We start from the raw sequence: 18,274 nt of genomic DNA on the forward strand, positions 1-18,274 counted from the left end.
GGTTAGATGGACCACTGGTCTGACCCAGTGTGGCCATTTTTATGTTCCTGTGACTCCTCTTATCCCTTGCGGTGGGTATAAAATGTCTGAGGTAGGGTTTTGGCTCCTCTGTACTTCCTCACACCATGGTAGGTGGTCAGTCACCTGGCCAGTGTGTTCTTCCAGCCCTGGAACTGCCTACGTGTACATTGCCCAGCAATGACCCTGCCAAGGGGTGTGGGAAGGGAGGGGAGTGCCTGCAGAGGTAGGGTTCTTTGCTTATGTATGTAACTTTCCAGAAGGGCATTGGCTGCTCAGAAGGGAAATCAGTCCCAGTGGCCATGTGTTTTGTCCTCCTGTATTAAGCAGCCACCTGTTATGACATTGTACTATTGTAGGAACCCAAATACAGTAAATACAACGGCTCAAGACTGTAACTTTCCCAAGGCATCTACTAGCCAGTGTCACTGTCCCCTTATCGGGCGGCCTCTGTTGTGGGACGATTGTGTCTGAGCATAGCCAGCCCCTCGGGGAGCTGGATTATCAACCTCGCAAATGGGCTGTGGTGGCGGCTTGGGAGGCCATTCTCCTGCCTGATAGCCACATTGTGCTAAGCAGGCCTTGTTGCAGCCGGGCCCTAGCTCTTCAGAGTGAAGGAAGCGAGGAAGGGCCACATTTGGGGGGAGAGGAGAAGTGGGAGTTTTGTACACTAAGGAAGAGTAAAGGGAAATGGCTATTAAACCCCAGTATCAAGTAAATGTCCTGGCCTCCTACTCTCCAACCTCCCCAGAGTGCAACATACTAGCTGGAGGCGTCCTGCAGGGTCGCCCAGAATGCTGGCGTTGGCCGTGCAAGGCAGATGTATCTGGGGCAGCCCTGATGACTGTCTGGGTTAAAATGCTGTGGAGGTCCTGGCACAGGCCGGGTAGGAACTGTCTTGGGGTGCTGGTGGGATGCCCGGGTATGTGGGAGTGGTAAGTTGAGAGGTGGTGTGTGAGCTATTGAGCAGCCCCTAGTGGCCACTTTGGAACCTGCGGCAGGTGTGGAGGAAGCCGTGGACCCTTTCAGGTGCAGGAACATACTTCTTCGCTTTCGTAAAGAAATAAAGCAGGCCCTGGACTCCCAGCCCCATTACTTAGTTACAGTAGCACAGGAGCATGAAGGTGTTTTCCAGACCCTAACTCACCCAGCACGGGACATGGCAGAGCAGAGCTCCAGATGCCTGCAGATATGCATTGTGCTAAAGTGCTCTTTATCTGACACCTCTCCAACAGCATTCCCAGCATATCTGGATGTCACCAGCATGTCCTGGGACTTGGGCACAACTGTCCCTGAAAAGGGGGCATCATGCCCTTTAAAACCAAGGCCCTGCAGGGTCCCTCAGTCTGCCCCAGCCCTGGTAGTTGGAGTGGGGGAAGCCTGTAATCCCCCAGCCAGTGCTCACCAAAGGCCAGCAGAAAGTCACCGGAAGGAAAAAGCTGAGCATGTTGCAGTGTCTTTGCTGCTCAGGGATAGACTTGGAAGGATTAGATTTTTATCGGTCAAAGCTGGTAAAAGTCGATTTCAGCACACCTGCAAAAACTGATCAAAATCAAAATGTGCAGAGAGGCGAAGTAGGGAAAACACTACTTGAGAATGTGGTAGGGTTTGATTGGAGGATATTGACTTGGTATATTTTGACATGTGATGTTGACAGTTTCTGTCTTAACATCTATAAAGCTTTAATATTTGGAATCTCAGCATCCACTGTCATTAAATAATTATTGTCTGACCCCTCAAATTTCCTGCAATATGAAAATGTAAATTGATAAAAATAATAAAAAATGCTTAAAAATACCCCCTGATATTATCCATCAAAATTCTAAAAAAATAAAAATCGAATTCTGCCCATCCTCCTCATGGCGAAGGCACCGGTGGCATCAGCCTCTCTGCAGGGTCCCCATGCCAGCTGTGAACTCCAGGGCTGCTGACTGCACTGGGGTGGTTAGTCTGTAGTTCTCTGGAGAATGTGAGGCCACCTGGTTCCGTCATTAGCACTGCACATGCTGTGGGAACAAAGCAGAGCTTGTACTGACTTTGCCATTAGCAAGAATCACACCTGAGCATGAATTGCAGCACCAGCCTGCTCCACACAGGAGACAACATTTTAAAAGGCGCCTTGCACTGGGGGCAGGGGGCATGGCGCCCCAGGGGAACATCCTCCACTAGGTTGAATGTCCTGCTGTAAAGTCCAAGTGGCCCTGCTGTGTGTTGACTAAATCTCCTTGAGTGAGCCTGGGCTCAGGTGCCTGTCCTGGGCTGGCTTTCCCAGGGATTGGCACAATCGGAGGTTCTCCTTCCCTCCAGCGGATCTCATATGGAGGACAGGGGGGCATCGCTCTCAGCAAAGTTTGTTAGTGGAAAACACCAGCCAGTCTGTTAGCTTAGCCGGTCCCTGGCGCTGCGGGAACTGTCTGGAGCAGAGGCCTAGCAGCCTTCCTCAGCCACGCTGTGCTGAACGGGGTTAGGAGATCAGGAAGCTCCAGGCTTCACAAAGTAGGGACTGTCGCTTTGGAATGACTCATTCTGTCCTGTCACCTTCTGGGACCGTCTCCCTTTCCAAGGGCCATGCAGGGAGCCAGCTCCATGGAGACAGGTCTCCTGGAGGGCCTGTGCTGGCAATGTCTTTGTGGGATAAAAGACCCTGCAGTACAGTGACAGCTGGCCCAGGTTGGCTGACTCGGGCTTGCCGGGCTCGGGCTGTAGGGCTAAAAATTGCAGTGCAGATGCTCAGGCTGGAGCCTGCACTCTGGGACCTCCCCCCTCGCAGGGTCCTAGAGCTCGGGCTGCAGCCCAAGCCTGAACCCCTACCCAGCGATTTTTCAGCCCGGAGCCCGAGTCGGTTGTCCTGGGCCAGCCGTGGGTTTTTATCCCTGTGTAGATGTAACCAGAGAATGCAGAGGAAGTGTTAAGCCGCCGCTTCCTGAGTAGCGGCTCCTTCCGCCCCCTCATGTCAGAGGCCTCTCTGCCTGCCGGGGATGGGGGCAGGGCAAGGAGGAGTCAAGTCCCTGGGGCTGTTCCACGCTTGGAGCTGGCTCATGGGGCCCTTGTCAAGGTGACAGTCTTTGGGGTTGCATCCCTTTTCCCTGCACTGGAGAGTAGGAAATGGAGCAGCATGGCAGGGCTGTGATTGCTGAGAGGCACAAGCACTCTGCCTCCTTTGGCATTTTGTTCCTGCAGTGTAGCTTGTCTTCTCTGCTCTGTTTGTCTTTCGCCCCATCCCCCTTTGGCTCAGACATGTGTCCCTGTCCTGCATGTGCTGTGCAGATGGGAGGGATGTGGAAGGCAGCCTTGCTACAGAGGATCTTTCCATCTCACAAAGGACTTAGCAGAAATCCAGGGGGCTCAGAGTCAGGCGATGGGAATGACCAGGGACAGAGAGAAACTCCCAGTCGACAAGAGATTGGGAAGATTGGGGCTGTACCTTACAGAGGAGACGAATACGATAACAGAATACAGACTAATGCATGAACAGAGAAGGTATTTCAGGAGCCTCCGTTCAGCCTGTATTATCACACGGGAACAAGGGGGCGTTCAACAAAATGGAAAGGCAGCAAATTCAGAACCCATAAAAGGAAATGTTTTTTTACACATTGTGTAATTAGACTGTGGAACTCCCTGCCACATGAAAATATTGAGAAAAAGAGCTTAGAAGGCTTCAAAATGAGTCTGGGCATTTATACCGGTAACAAGAGTATCCAGAGCTACAGTAGTAATAGCCAAGAGTTTGTCAGGACTCTTGGGGGTTAGACAGAAGGAGAAACTGTCCCTGGGGACAGGTTATCCCACAGCTGCGTCCCTACACATGTTTCCCACACCTCCTCTGAAGTAGCTGGTGCTGGCCACTGCCAGAGACAGGACACTGGGCTAGATGGACCTGGGGTTTCTGATGCAGTTAGGCAATTCCTGTGTCCCAATGTGAATTTAGGAGATTCCTTTCCCCAAAGCCCTAGGATGGAGAGATTTTCAGTGATCAGCATGGAGGCCAGGGGTAAGTGGGTGTGTCTGTGTGTAATGACAATTGCCTGTACTAGCTCCAGCCTTCTAATTCCCAGAGACCGAGGTCTGCAACCTGCCAGGAGGGCAGCCATTTCTGAGTGACAGTCCCCTCTGATCTCAGTGCTGCCAAGGGGGACTGACCCAACCCATGTGCTGCACAGCTCCCAATGGAACAGGGCCCTAAGCAGCCCTTTGGTTTGCTTCTGCATCATGTTGGCCCTTGCCTGCACAGTGCATTGACCAACCCCACCAGGCTACAGATGTGGCAGAGAGAGAGACCTTTTTCAGGGAAATGAGCCTGGAGAAAAAGCCCTAATTGTGCAGTGAGTAAATGGTAAGCACCTCCGCTTTCCAGACCAGCTCCAGTTTGCCTGCTGCATTAACCCTGATCCACCCCCGTGGAAGCCAGCCGCAGCAGACATCGCTCCCAGCTGACAACCTGCCTCGGCAAAACTTCAACCTTTGCTCATTAAATGCAACCCCACAGCTAATTCATCTGCCAGTGCCAGAGATCTTTGCTTGTGGAGGCCCAAATGCAGCCAAAGCCTGATTTTGGCCTTGTTTTTTCCTTACAGGTTCTTCTGAAGATCTGAAATTCTGCATCCTCTACCTTGCAGAGGTGAGTGTAGAGCTTTGGGAGTTAAACTCCACAGAGCCTAAAATGTACTGCACACTAACCAATTCTTTGTAGTGGGGATAAAGCGCAGACAATGGATCGATCTCACTTCTCTTTTGAATTAGTTTGCCAGTCGGGAAAGGAAACGTAAGCCAGCGTATATGAGTAAGAAGCTGTTAAGTGGAATCTGTGACTCAGGAGGCAGTGAAGCGTTGATGCCTGTACCCTTTCCTCCCCGCCAGTCCGTCTGGGGGCAGATCTTTCCCCACTGCTCTGACTTCTGATTGGCGCCTATGGGTTCTTTAGCCCACTCATGGATTTCTTTGCCAGTTGGTTTTGATTTGACTTTATGGGTGGTTTTCTGTTCTTGCCTTCAAAATCTCAGATTTTTAAACAATCAAATAGGAACAACCAAACCCAACACATAGTAAATTCCTATTTATCCAATGGCCTTGGGTAACTGGGCATTGGGATAGATGGAAGGGCTATTTTGAGCTGCATATAATCCCATCAAGTTTCTTTTACTGCTGAAATGGGATTAGGTCTCAGGGACTGCAGGTAACTGCTCAGAACAGCTACACAAACACAAAGTCATTGATGAGCACTATGAGATGCTAAGAGGCTAATTGAGAAGTAATTAGCTGGTAATTAACTAACAAGGTTTCAGGGAGGGCACACAGTGGATTCAGATAACTAAGATTTTCAGATAAAGAGCATTTGCATAACTGGAATTACACTGTAAAAGACTGCTTTAGATAAACAGATCTAAAAGAGCCTAGGGATTGGAAATGACTGAATGTCATCTACATGTTTATATGTTTCAGAGTAACAGCCGTGTTAGTCTGTATTCGCAAAAAGAAAAGGAGGACTTGTGGCACCTTAGAGACTATAATCACTTGTATTTTAGCCAAGTTTCCTTTGTCAGAAATGAGCTGAGAAAGCTGCAGAACTTGTTCTTTGTGAAATGAGCCTACCCAATCACTAGATCTTCTGCCTGCTTTTTGTTTTGATTTTTTGCAAGTAACTCCATGTTGTTCCTGATTTCAGGGCAGGAGTTTGGATCTAGAACTTGCTGTTTGACCATGGCACAGTTACTTTCCCTCTCTCTTTGCCCTCCTACTCTTTGTTTGTCTTGACTATTTCAATTATAAGATCTGTGGGGCAGGAACACTCTCTCCCCATGCTGAAATCTCCCGACTCTGAAATCTCTCCCTATGCTACATACAGCACCAAGCACAACAGGGCCCCACCCTCGTTTGAAACCTTTTCACACTACCGTAATACAAATCAATAATAATAATTTTGTGACCCTAAAATGTAGCATTTTGCCCAATTGTCAGTTTCCCCTTGACGCACAGAGCATGTCAGTGGGAAAGTGCAACCCTTGTCCAAGGCTATGGCTGCACTACAGCTTAAGTGGACATAAATTATGTCTCTCCAAGGTGTGAATTAGCCACCCCACAAACGACAGAATTTATGCCGACTTAGCACTGTGCACACCGGTGCATATGTCGTCGGGAGAGCTTCTCCAGCCAACTTAGCTACCGCTGCTAGCAGCGGGCTGGAGGAATGAAGTCGTGGGGAGAGCTCTCTCCTGTTGGCTTAGAGTAGCTACACAGCGTTTACAGTGGCATACTGGCATCCATGCCAGGACTGGAAGAAGCTCCCTAAAAGTGGGGGGGTCACCGGTGCCTGAACTGTGGCCATGCCCCTATACCCCTTCTCCTCGAGGCCCCGTCCTCCACTCATTCCTCTCTCCCCCCTCTCCCCCATTGCTTGCCCTTACAGCTGGTGAAAAGTGGGAGGGCATAGCCCCCTGTCCCTCCCCGTTCCGGCGCCTCTGATTGGTGCAGCTGTGCCACTGTAAACTCTCTAGTGGAGCCCTAGCCTAAGCTCCATTTTGGATTCCAACATACCATTTTTGGAGGTTTAGATCCGATAAACAGAAACATTTTGCAGGAGTTTTTTGTGCAGAGTTGGCTTGTTCTTGCCAAGTGGTAGTGAAATGCTAAGCTCTGTCCTTTTGCCGGGTTTGAATGTCACTGTGAATCTGTCCCACAGTTCTGCTCCCTGGTAGCCACAACTGATACCCTGGCTAACGTGATGGTTGGATCAAAAGCCAGAAACATTCACTTCTTGCTCTTCCCTGGCATTAATTTCTTCAGCCCTGCTGCTGAGGACTGTAGCTCTGGATTTAGGCCAGTGATACAGGATTTAGGAATCAGAGTAACAGCCGTGTTAGTCTGTATTCGCAAAAAGAAAAGGAGTACTTGTGGCACCTTAGAGACTAACCAATTTATTTGATGCACGGTATGCATCCGATGAAGTGAGCTGTAGCTCACGAAAACTCATGCTCAAATAAATTGGTTAGTCTCTAAGGTGCCACAAGTACTCCTTTTCTTTTTGAGGATTTAGGAAGCCCTTCTTCTCCTTGTCTCCACTTCTCTAAGTTATGTCTAGCCTTCTGATTTCCACTGTTCACCTTAGTCCGAAATCCAAGGGATACTTTCAGCCATGTACTGTGGCTCATCAGCCAGCAGGGGTTGCCCATGCTTTGATCAGTGAAAGGCTCTATGCACAAAGATGACATCTCCCTAACAGTGCATCTCATCTCTGCTGAAAAGCTATGGCCTTTCTCAGACTTGGGGGATCACTGCCATCCCAGCCAGCATCTCATTAATCTTTCCCTTCCACCAGTGCCACCCTCTCTCTCTACCCAGTCACTCACTACTGCTAGAAAGAGCACAGAGTCTTTGTGCCTGGTTCAGGCGGGTGCAGAACAAGGGTAGACTCCCTGCCCAACGTGGTGCGAGAACTGGTTGAGGGTGTCTAAGGGACCTGTACAAATTGCACTCTTGCCTGAAAATGCTGGGCCTGCCCTGTCTCAGTGAAGGGTGGAGCTGGCAGAGGGAAGGGGAAATGTTCTTTCTCTGTTTTTTTTCACTCTGCTTCCTTTGTGTGTTTTCCACCCGCTGTATATATAGCCAGGGTCACTCCCTGTCCAGTCAGGCAACGACGCCTGCTGTGCTGCTTTAGGGGAGCCCTTCATGCAGCACTGGGGGGCGGGGAGGGGGGAGAGAGGAAAGGATTTAAAAAATAAGACAATGTGATTGTGAATACACAAGAACAGGCAGGGGGCTCAGGGAGAGCAGGTGAGGGGAGATAGGTAATGATGAAGCATATTCCTTCCATAAAGCTCAACATAACAGAGCATAAAAGAGCATAACAGAGACGTGTCATTCCAACTGTCGAGGGGGGCAACTGAGGCGCAAGAGGGGAAATGACTCGCCCAACATCATACCTAGGGACTACCAAATTCATAGTCCATTTTCATAAATTTCACAGTCATAGCATTTAAAAAATCTTGAATTTCATGGTTTTAGATATTTAAATCTTAAATTTCGTGGTGTAACAAAGCATGAATTTGTATTTAAAACCAGCAAAATATAAACCTGTAAAGCCCTTAAGTCAGCATCGCTCAAGCTGGGGGTCCTGACCCATGAAGGGGTTGCAAGGCTCTTGTAGGGAGGGGAGCCTCAGTATTGCGTTTCACTGCTTTCAGAGCTCGGCAGTTGGAGAGCAGCTGGCTGAGCACCCAACTCTGAAGGCAGGACCGCCACAAGCCACAGCACAGAAGTAAGGGTGGCAATGCTGTGACCCCCCTTATAATCGCCTTGCAGTCTTCGGGTCAGGACCCGCAGTTTGAGAAACACTGTGTACTTTGGGAGACAGGCCAGTCCTTGCCTACAGACAGCCCCGCAACCTGAAGCTAATACTCACCAACAACCACATACCACACAACAGAACCACTAACCCAGGAACCTATCCTTGCAACAAAGCCCGTTGCCAACTGTGCCCACATATCTATTCAGGGGACACCATCACAGGGCCTAATAACATCAGCCACACTATCAGAGGCTTGTTCACCTGCACATCCACCAATGTGATCTATGCCATCATGTGCCAGCAATGCCCCTCTGCCATGTACATTGGCCAAACTGGACAGTCTCTACGTAAAAGAATAAATGGACACAAATCAGATGTCAAGAATTATAACATTCATAAACCAGTCAGAGAACACTTCAATCTCTCTGGTCACGCAATCACAGACATGAAGGTCGCTATCTTAAAACAAAAAAACTTCAAATCCAGACTCCAGCGAGAAACTGCTGAATTGGAATTCATTTGCAAATTGGATACTATTAATTTAGGCTTAAATAGAGACTGGGAGTGGCTAAGTCATTATGCAAGGTAGCCTATTTCCTCTTGTTTTTTCCTACCCCCCCCCAGATGTTCTGGTTTAACTTGGATTTAAACTTGGAGAGTGGTCAGTTTGGATGAGCTATTGCCAGCAGGAGAGTGAGTTTGTGTGTGTGTGTGTGTCCCTGGAAAAAAAGCGGGGGGTGAGAAAGCCTGGATTTGTGCTGGACATGGCCCACCTTGATTACCATGCACATTGTAGGGAGAGTGGTCACTTTGGATGAGCTATTACCAGCAGGAGAGTGAGTTTGTGTGTGTATGGGGGTGGGGGGATGAGAAAACCTGAATTTGTGCTGGAAATGGCCCACCTTGATTATCATGCACATTGTAGGGAGAGTGGTCACTTTGGATGAGCTATTACCAGCAGGATAGTGAGTTTGTGTGTGTGTTTTTTGGAGGGGGGTAAGGGGGTGAGAGAACCTGGGTTTGTGCAGGAAATGGCCCAACTTGATTATCATGCACAATGTGTAGAGAGTTGTCACTTTGGATGGGCTATTACCAGCAGGAGAGTGAATTTGTGTGTGGGGGGGTGGAGGGTGAGAAAACCTGGATTTGTGCTGGAAATGGCCCAACTTGATGATCACTTTAGATAAGCTATTACCAGCAGGACAGTGGGGTGGGAGGAGGTATTGTTTCATGATCTCTGTGTGTATATAAAGTCTGCTGCAGTTTCCACGGTATGCATCCGATGAAGTGAGCTGTAGCTCACGAAAGCTCATGCTCAAATAAATTGGTTAGTCTCTAAGGTGCCACAAGTACTCCTTTTCTTTTTGCGAATACAGACTAACACGGCTGTTACTCTGAAACTGTGTACTTTTGTATACTTTTACCCAGCCTATAGCTTAGTATAGGGTAAAAGCACACAAAAGACCAGATTTCATGGGGGAGACCAGATTCCACTGTCCGTGACGCGTTTTTCACAGCCGTGAATTTGGTAGGACCCTAATCATACCTGTGAGTCAAAGGCAGAGACAGGAATAGAGCTTGTGAATCTTGACGCCGTCATCTTCTCCCAGTCGACATGCTGTCTCACTGCCATGACCAAGAGGTTACTGTCCTGGGAGCTAAAGAGAATAATGCAGCTGTTGCCAGTGCTAGACTAAGGGATGAAGGAGGGTTGGTGGGTAAAGTAGAGGCCTGGGAGAGAGGACCGCTGGGTTCCAGTCTTACCTCTGCTACTGACTTACTTGGTGACCTTGAGCGAGCCACTTAAACTCACTGTACATTGGTGGGGCCATCTGCAGTGGATGGGGGTTCTGGGACTGAATTCATTGTCTGTTGAGTACTTGGAGATCCATAGATGTACACTGCTATCGAAATGCAAAGTGCAGCTGTTAGCCAGAAGGAAGGCGCATGAGAGTTCTAGTGGTCAAATTGTGGTGGGTGGGCTCACTCCAGCTTTCCCCACAAAACCAGCTGTGCCCACTTGAGGTGGTAGAAGGAGGCCGTGACTCACAATAGGTTATGGGATCATCACAATCAAGTTCCTCCGCCTTCTTTTGTGCACTGATCAGCAATGAAATATCAGCCCAGCTTTGATACTTGGCTGGGTACTGGAACAAATTCTTAATCGGTTTGTAGGCACCTAGAGGACAACAGGATTATGAGGAATAGACAAGATGGATTTTTTAAGGAAAAATCATGCCAAACCAACCTGATTACCTCCATTGACAGGGATACTGGCCTAGTGGATTGGGGGAAGCAGTAGACGTGATATATTTTGATTTTAGGAAGGTTTTTGACACAGTCCCACATGACAGTCTCCTAAGCAAACTAGGGAAATGCAGTCTAGATGAAATTACTACAAGGTGGGTGCACAACTGATTGAAAGACCTCATTCAAAGAGTAGTGATAAATAACTCGTGGTCAAACAGGAAGATGTATCTAGTGGGGTCCAGGAGGGGTCAGTCCTGGGTCCAGTACTGTTCAATATTTTCATTAATGACTTGGACAATGGAGTAGAGAGTATGTGTATAAAATTTGCGGATGACACTGTCACAGTTTTGGGGTAACTGCACCTGTATTGCCCTTCTGTGATCTCTCAAGGGCACCCATTTAAAGGTTTACGGCTCCCAGCTGTCACCCACGTCTCTCTCCTTCCAGACCAGGGTTTTAAGGCTGCACATCTCCATGAATTACACTGTGATATCCCCAGCAAGCCAGTCTGCCTAGCCTTTGCTTTCTCTCTGAGAACTATGACCAATATATTGCCAGCAGTCACAAGTGTCCACACAGCTCCTTCTGAGCAAGCACCTTTATTCTTAAGGTAAAAGCACCACAAAGAAAACATATTAAGACAATAAAGGTTGCTATATGCAGGCTAAAAGCTTACTATAGGTCAGCCCTCAGTCTCATGAGCCCCTGGTAGGGTTCAGTCTTTCCAACCCTTCCATGAGAATTGGGGCACCCTTTGGACAGGAGGCCCTGGCTGTTTACTGGATCAGAATGAAGAGCCTGAGTCAGTTTGAACTCTGGCTATTTATCCAGTAGTCCTTTCTTTGTCTGTTGGTCTCTGGAAAGCCAGTTTGAAGCAGTATGCATGAGCCGCCCCAGGTGGTGTTACTTGTCTGGTGGGTTCCAACCTAGCTGATTTGCCTTAATCTCCACCCACTGTTCGTAGTTCCTGGAGGAGCAGTGCAGCCCTGCCCCATGGAGTAGACACTCCATTCGTTTAAAGCAGTGGACCCCAAAGATATTACAAGCATTGCCCTATCCCTCCCAGATGCCAAGCTGGGAGGGTTGCTGCCCTTTGGAGGACAGAATTAGAATCAGAACAGCCTTGATGAATTGAATAATTGGTCTGAAATGAACAAGGTGAAATTCAATGAAGACTTTCTCCAGTTAGGAAGGAAAAACCAAAGCTTAGCTACAAAATGGGGACTAACTGCCTAGGGGTCATAATGCTGGGAAGGATCTGGGGGTTATAGTGGATCACAAAGTGATTATGAGCTTATAATGCAGTGTAGTTCCAGGGTGTATTAACAGAAGTGTCATATGTAAAACATGGGAGGTAACTGTCTTGCTCGACTCAGCACTGGTGGGGCCTAGCTGGAGTACTGAGTGCAGTTGTGGGCACAACACTTTAGGAAAGATGTGGACAAATTGGAGAGAGTCCAGAGGAGAGCAACAAAAATGACAAAAGATTTAGAAAACCTGACCTGTGATCAAAGGTTAAAAAACTGGGCACTGTTTAGTCTTGAGAAATGAACACTGAGGGGGGACCTGATAATAGTCTTCAAATACTCTAATGGCTGTTATAATGATCACAGTGTCCACAAAGGCAGGACAAGAAGTAATGGGCTTAATCTGCAGCAAGGGAGATTTAGGTTAAATATTAAGGAGAAAGTTCTAACTCTCAGGGTAGTTAAGCAGTGGAACTGGTTCCCAAGGGAGGTTGTGGAATCCCTGTTACTGAGGGGGTTTCAGACAAACAGCTGTGCGGGATGCTCTGGGTTTACTTGGCCCTGCCCCAACGGGGGGGCATGGTGAGAAATGGACTAGACTAGAGAACTTCTCAAGGTCCCTTGCAGCCCTACAGTTCTGTGGTTAGTGCCAATGGTATTTTAGTTATCATTTTTGGGCTTCAGAGTACCTGCCCCCCGGTACAGGTAAGGGCAGTGCTTACCTCTGTGAGCTATTGTTTCAACCTGACCACAGAGTCAGGCAGGCATCACTCCATTCATTGGCTATACTGGGTCACATTTTCCAGGTTATCTTCAGAGTTGTGTGGGCTAGAGACTCAGTCTGTTTTAAATGAAAGCTGAGATTCTGGAACTCAAGTTGACAGCCTCAAAAAAAGAAAGTCCCAGGTGTCCGTGCTTCCCCGAGCCAGCAGTGTGTGCCCCTCAGAAGGGCTGTCCTGGTCGTTCTGATGGATGTGCTGTTGCGTCTGGGCGACAGCTGCGTAACTTCCCTTTTTGCCTGGGCACAAAGCTCAGCCTCCCTGCAGACTGTGGGAACAGAGCCTGCTTCCTTTTGTAAACAGTGCTTTCCCGCTGAGTGTGGCTGGCTCCAGACTAGAGCCGAGGGAGGGAGGCCAGGACAGCAAGGAGACAGCCATGGCTTGTGACAGGAGTGTGCCAGAGCCTCACTGGGAGCGAGACTTCTGAACTGACATTGGGGTTACACAGTCAGATTCACGGGCACCCTTGGCCTCACTGGGCTGTCTCAGCCATGCAGAGCTGCCAGTGACGGGTTTACAATGGCTCCAGTGGCTCCATGGAGCCTGGCCCATGCTCAGAGGGGGCCCCGGCCTGCTCCACTTGCAGTGCGCCCCGAGACCCCGGTGGCTTCCCCTGCCCACCACTTGCTCCTCTCGGCCTGCCTGCTCGCTGGCCGAGGGCTCCTCTCCACCCCCTGGCCAGACCCCAGTGCACTTCCAGCTCTGGGCACTCTCTGCTTCCCACCACCTGTGGGCCCCGCCTGTCTCCCTGGAGCTGAACTGCCTGGGACTGGTGCAGAAGCCTGGACAGTCTCAGCCAGTTGGGGGTGGGTGGGGAGGGAAAGACATTGCAGAGGGCTTGGCTGGGCCCCTCCAGGCAAGTGCGTGTTGAGGGAGCCTGGCCGGGGCAGGACCTGGCCTGGCTGATTGCGCCACTCCTGAGGGGCCGGAGCTATTCCCCGCCCTGGGACCAACCCTGGCTGTGCTGCCGGCTCAGCCCAGCAGACAGTCACCTCCCAGCAAGGCCGGTGAGTGTGTCAGGGAGGCAGGGCTTGGGATAGTGGGTCTGTGGGGAGTCTGGGGGCGGTGCTGGGCTGTGAAGGGGCGGGGAAGAGCTGTGTGTGTTGGGGCACTAGGGATTGGGGGTTCTGTGGGGGGGGGCTGGGCAGTTGTGGGGCTGTGGGCAGGGGTAGTGTTGTGCAGGGCACTGTACATTTGTGAGTGGGTCTGGTGGGGCACTGGGCATAGTGAGTCCGGGGGGGCTCTGGACTTAGGGAGTCGGGGGAGGAGTGGCTGTGTGGTGTGGCATGGGCCTGGCCCTGAGGGGAAGGGGCATGCTGGCAGCACAGGGCCGGGCAGGCCACTGTCTGCCTGGCAACTACCGGTTTGTAAATAGTGCCCTCAAATTGGGCGGAGCAGGGCCACCCCTGCCAGGCCATGCCCCATTGCCTCTGGCTGGCCCCTCGCTCTGGGGACTGACCTCCCCGCTCCATGCTCCATTGCCTCCATAGGGGCCCACAAATATGTTTGGCGCTGGGCCCACAAAAGGTTAATCCGGCCCTGAGAGCTGCTAGGGCCTGCTGGCAAACCTGGCCCAAGATGAGTGCATCCTGCAGTGATTGCCTCCCACCCTCCCACCCTCCAAAGCGCAGCCGCATGCAAGAATGCAAGCGGGGAAGACTGGTTCCCTTGGACTCTGCCATTGCTCTCTTCTCAGTGTCCCTGTGGGGATAGCACCACTGGATTCCCCGTCCGTCACTGGCACAGCACCCCCCTTCCTCTTCCTCCTCTTTGCCAGCGAATGGTCAATTCAGCACAAGGTGCTTCTGCCTGAGGCCTGCAAGAGCTCCATTAGGAGGTGAATTTCAAATGGGAGGTGATCTGCAAAGCTGAGTAAAGAGGCTTGTGCCCCTCTTACTCCTGGGGGGAATTTTGCGCCTAAAAATTCAGTGCACAATGTTTAAAATTCTGCATATTTTATTTGTCAAAATAATGCAATATAATCATCCTTGTTTCAATTATTTTGGTAATTTATTTAAACTAGAATACAATGGATGGAGAATGGGAGTGGGGAGCATTGGAGGAAATCCCCAAAACCCCTCTGTCTAATAGTAATGTTGCTAGGTTTGACCCTTTATTTCTAGGTTTCAGAGTAGCAACCGTGTTAGTCTGTATCTGAAAAAAAAAAAAAAACCAGGAGTACTTGTGGCACCTTAGAGACTATCAAAGTGCCACAAGTACTCCTTTATTTCTAGTTATTAGTCAACAAATATATGCAGCTGTATGCTCAGTGTTACATCATAGGCAACTGAAGAGCAAGTGAAGGCTGGAGAATCAAAGTCACAATTTATATTGGCTACTGAGCATCTCCAGAAAGGTCAGTAGCGAACAGTTCATGGAGCACATTGTGATAGGAATATTTTTCAGTCCAAAAATTTAGATCAATTCTAATCACTAAAGCACCATAAGCATTTGTAAGGCCATACTGTCCTTTATTACAGCACTCTGGCCATGTAAAGGAGCCTTAAAACTTTTACACCTGTTATATACTCCTGGGGGAATTCACTAAGAGCAATGGGAACAATTCACTAAGCAGGCAGGCTAGAACTAGATAAGTTAATGGAGGATAGTGTCCATCAATGGCTGTTAGCCAGGATGGGCAGGGATGGTGTCCTTAGCCTCTGCTTTCCAGAAGCTGGGAATGGGCGACAGGGGATGGATCACTTGATGATTCCTTGTTCTGATCATTCCCTCTGGAGCACCTGGCACTGGCCACTGTCAGAAGACAGGATACTGGGCTAGATGGATCTTTGGTCTGCCCCAGTATGGCCGTTCTTATGTACATTCTGCTCTGTCTGAGGGGACAGAGCCTGCCTCCTCAGAAATACCCCAAAGCCCTGCTGAGTGTGCTGCAGTAGTGAGTGAGAGGGACAGAGTTTCTCTCTCTCTCACACACCATGACTGCTCAGCCCCCAACCCCTGCTGGTCATTTACCGCTCTACCGGCTGCTCCAGGCGCCCGACTGACCAGCCTACACTGCTGGGGAGGGGCATGTGATCACTCTTATGGCTTCCATTTGCTTCCCTGTCAGAAGTCATTTTTCTGCAGGGAAGCAAAGAAGTCTGTGGGGGACATGAATTCTGTGCATGCACAGTGATGCAGAATTCCCTAGGAGTACCCTCTATGCTTATCTAAGATGGCTAAAGGGGTCTGGGAGGTTGTCCCTGTTTGGAATGCTCTGTGATTATAGCTCTGACCATAGCTGTGTGGGAGAGGCCTGCCGTGTTAGAGAAGGAAGTCTCCCGTGGTGCACAGCATTGGTATGGAATCTCATTCCAGGAGGCAGCAGGCCAGCCATTAGCAGTAATTATGCTTTGCGGTATATCCAGAATGGTGGTGGAGGTGGTTGTTGTTACGCTTGTTTACAGCATACCCATCACCATGGCACCCAGAGGCGCAGAGACCCGAGACCTAACAGCCGCTGCGGTGGTTTTGTGTGATTGAGGCAGCTGCTGGTGGAAGCTCTTGTCTCATTATTTATTTTCTGCATGTCATCTATAATGAAAACTTTAATTTCTTTAATGGCTTTGTAAGTAGAGAGGGATTCCCATCACTCTGTGCTCTCACTCCGAGAACAGCATTTTTCTGTAGACTGTTGCTCTCCAGGGGCCTGATATTCTTTAGATGGTTTATGAATAAATATTGATTTTCTTCAGTAATGTAGGAGTTTTAAAGTAATATCATCAAGTGTGTTCTGGATATTGAAATACTTTTAGCTGCGTATCAGTTGCTTTATTTGTTTTTAACAGAGTGGAGATTTCAAACTTCAGTGAATACTGCAGTGTAACAGAAAAGCTACGATTAGTCACTGCTCTAATTATTCACAAATAGATCACTCTACATAGATTTAAAAGTCTCCTGACTATAATGATTATTTACAGGCAAATAGCGAACTGCCATTGACTGTCAGATACAGGTTGTTAGGGAGGTAAGCGTTTGGGCTGTAAGCTCTTAGGACACAGAGTGCATCTTCCTAGTTGTTTGTACCATGCCTGGCACAAAGGGGTCCCAGTCCGACTGGAGCATGGGAGTGCAGACTGCAGTGTCCCTGGTAATGCTCGGTTCTGTGCTGGAATGTGTGTAGAAGGACGAGCAGACTTTTCAGAGCATTGTCATTGTCTTTTTTTAAAATAAAGTGTGTTAATGTTAAAATCACTTCAGTGAACACATTAAAAACCAAACATTCCTGCTGCACAACGCAGGATGTCCCTGCTGGACCAGGCATTCACTGGACCGCCACTGCCTGAGTCCTGCACTAGGCGTTGCACGGGAGGGCCTGCTGGCGCGCATCAGGGAATGGCACCGGTCACTAGCCAGGCCCGATCCTGCCATCGGCTCTGCATCGGTGGATTCCTGAGCCCATACAGAGCCCCGGTAGGCAGAAGGCCTTGCGTGGTGCATTCAGCTGCCGCATTAAGGCCTTATACAAACAGGATCAGCTTGTGTCGTGGCTGCTGATGTACATCTCAAGGACCCCATGAGCTCCAAAGGAGCTCCCTTGGATTTACACCAGCCACACAGGTCAGAGTTTGACCCATATGGCACCAGAAAGAGGCATGTTTGGCAGTTAACTTGAATTATAATCGTATTTCCCATATATTGAGTTAACTCTCCTAGAGCCTAGTTCAGGTCCGGTTTTTAAACCACAGATGAATACATACACTCATACAATTAATCACTACCCTTTTCTCTCCGAGGCAAGAAATCTGTTGGATAAGTTTTGCTACCAAACACAGATTTCGGTTGACTGCTACTTAATTGGCAGCTTAAGGTATCGAGAGCTAGCCCCACAGCTGGTGTAAATCAGCCTAGCTTCATCGTCTCCCTGGACGTATGCCATCTTACCCCAGCTGAGGATCTGGCCCCTAGAGTATCTCATATGCTTCACAAGATGAAGTGTTCTTAATCTAATGCCCTGATGAGAGTGGCATTCCGTTATACTGACGCTGGTGAGGAGCAGAGATTGACGAGTTCTGTCTTCTCCCCAAGCCCAGGGGATTTACATACTCTCCTGTAGTGCTAATGAGGCCAATGTAAACAAGGTGGTCCATTTCAAACAGTTGAAAAGTAATCTCCACCCCAACTGTTGAGAATAGCCCACTTCCACCTTAACTAAATTGGCTCGTTAGCACTGACCCCCACCCCCAAACTTGGTAAGGCAACTCTCATCTTTTCATATGCTGTGTATTTATACCTCCCTACTGTATGTTCCACTCCATGCATCTGATGAAGTGGGTTTTAGCCCACGGAAAGCTTATGCCCAAATAAATTTGTTAGTCTCTAAGGTGCCACAAGGACTCCTCGTTGTTTTTGCTGATACAGACTAACACGGCTACCACTCTGGCTGTAATCCCTGTTCTTCGTTACTGGAGCTGTGGCTCCAGCCAGCCACAGAGAGCTATCATCGCTCTGGGCCTGTGCCAGAGGGAACAGATAGTGCAGGGTGCGTTGCCCCCCAGGCTTCATATTTCCCACTGCCCGCAGGCTCTCTGCCCACCTCCGTGAACCGCAGTGAGCTATGCACATCTGGAGCAGAGAAGTGGGGTGATCTGGGCTAGTGACCTTTCCTCTCTGCCTGGCTCAGGCCCACGTTGATCTGGCTGATCCAAGCCCATCCACAGAGCCCAGCTTTATCTGGAGTAGGAGTAATGCATCTGTGG

At 49.4% G+C, this 18,274-nt stretch overlaps 1 protein-coding gene across 16 annotated transcripts in view; it reads left to right on the forward strand.

Annotated features, from left to right (window-relative positions):
* Positions 1-18,274, forward strand: part of RGS3 (regulator of G protein signaling 3) — a 247,229-nt gene that overhangs the window by 159,883 nt on the left and 69,072 nt on the right. For all 16 annotated transcript variants that reach the window (XR_012155305.1, XM_073314841.1, XM_073314834.1 and 13 more), the window contains one exon: positions 4,593-4,636. Coding sequence is in view for 15 of the 16 variants with exons in the window: in XM_073314841.1 (XP_073170942.1) it covers positions 4,593-4,636 (44 nt within the window). In the remaining variant the exon portion in view is untranslated. The remainder of the gene's footprint in view (positions 1-4,592; positions 4,637-18,274) is intronic.

The sequence above is a fragment of the Lepidochelys kempii genome, chromosome 16, assembly GCF_965140265.1.
Source record: "Lepidochelys kempii isolate rLepKem1 chromosome 16, rLepKem1.hap2, whole genome shotgun sequence".
Classification (NCBI taxonomy): Eukaryota; Metazoa; Chordata; order Testudines; family Cheloniidae; genus Lepidochelys; species Lepidochelys kempii.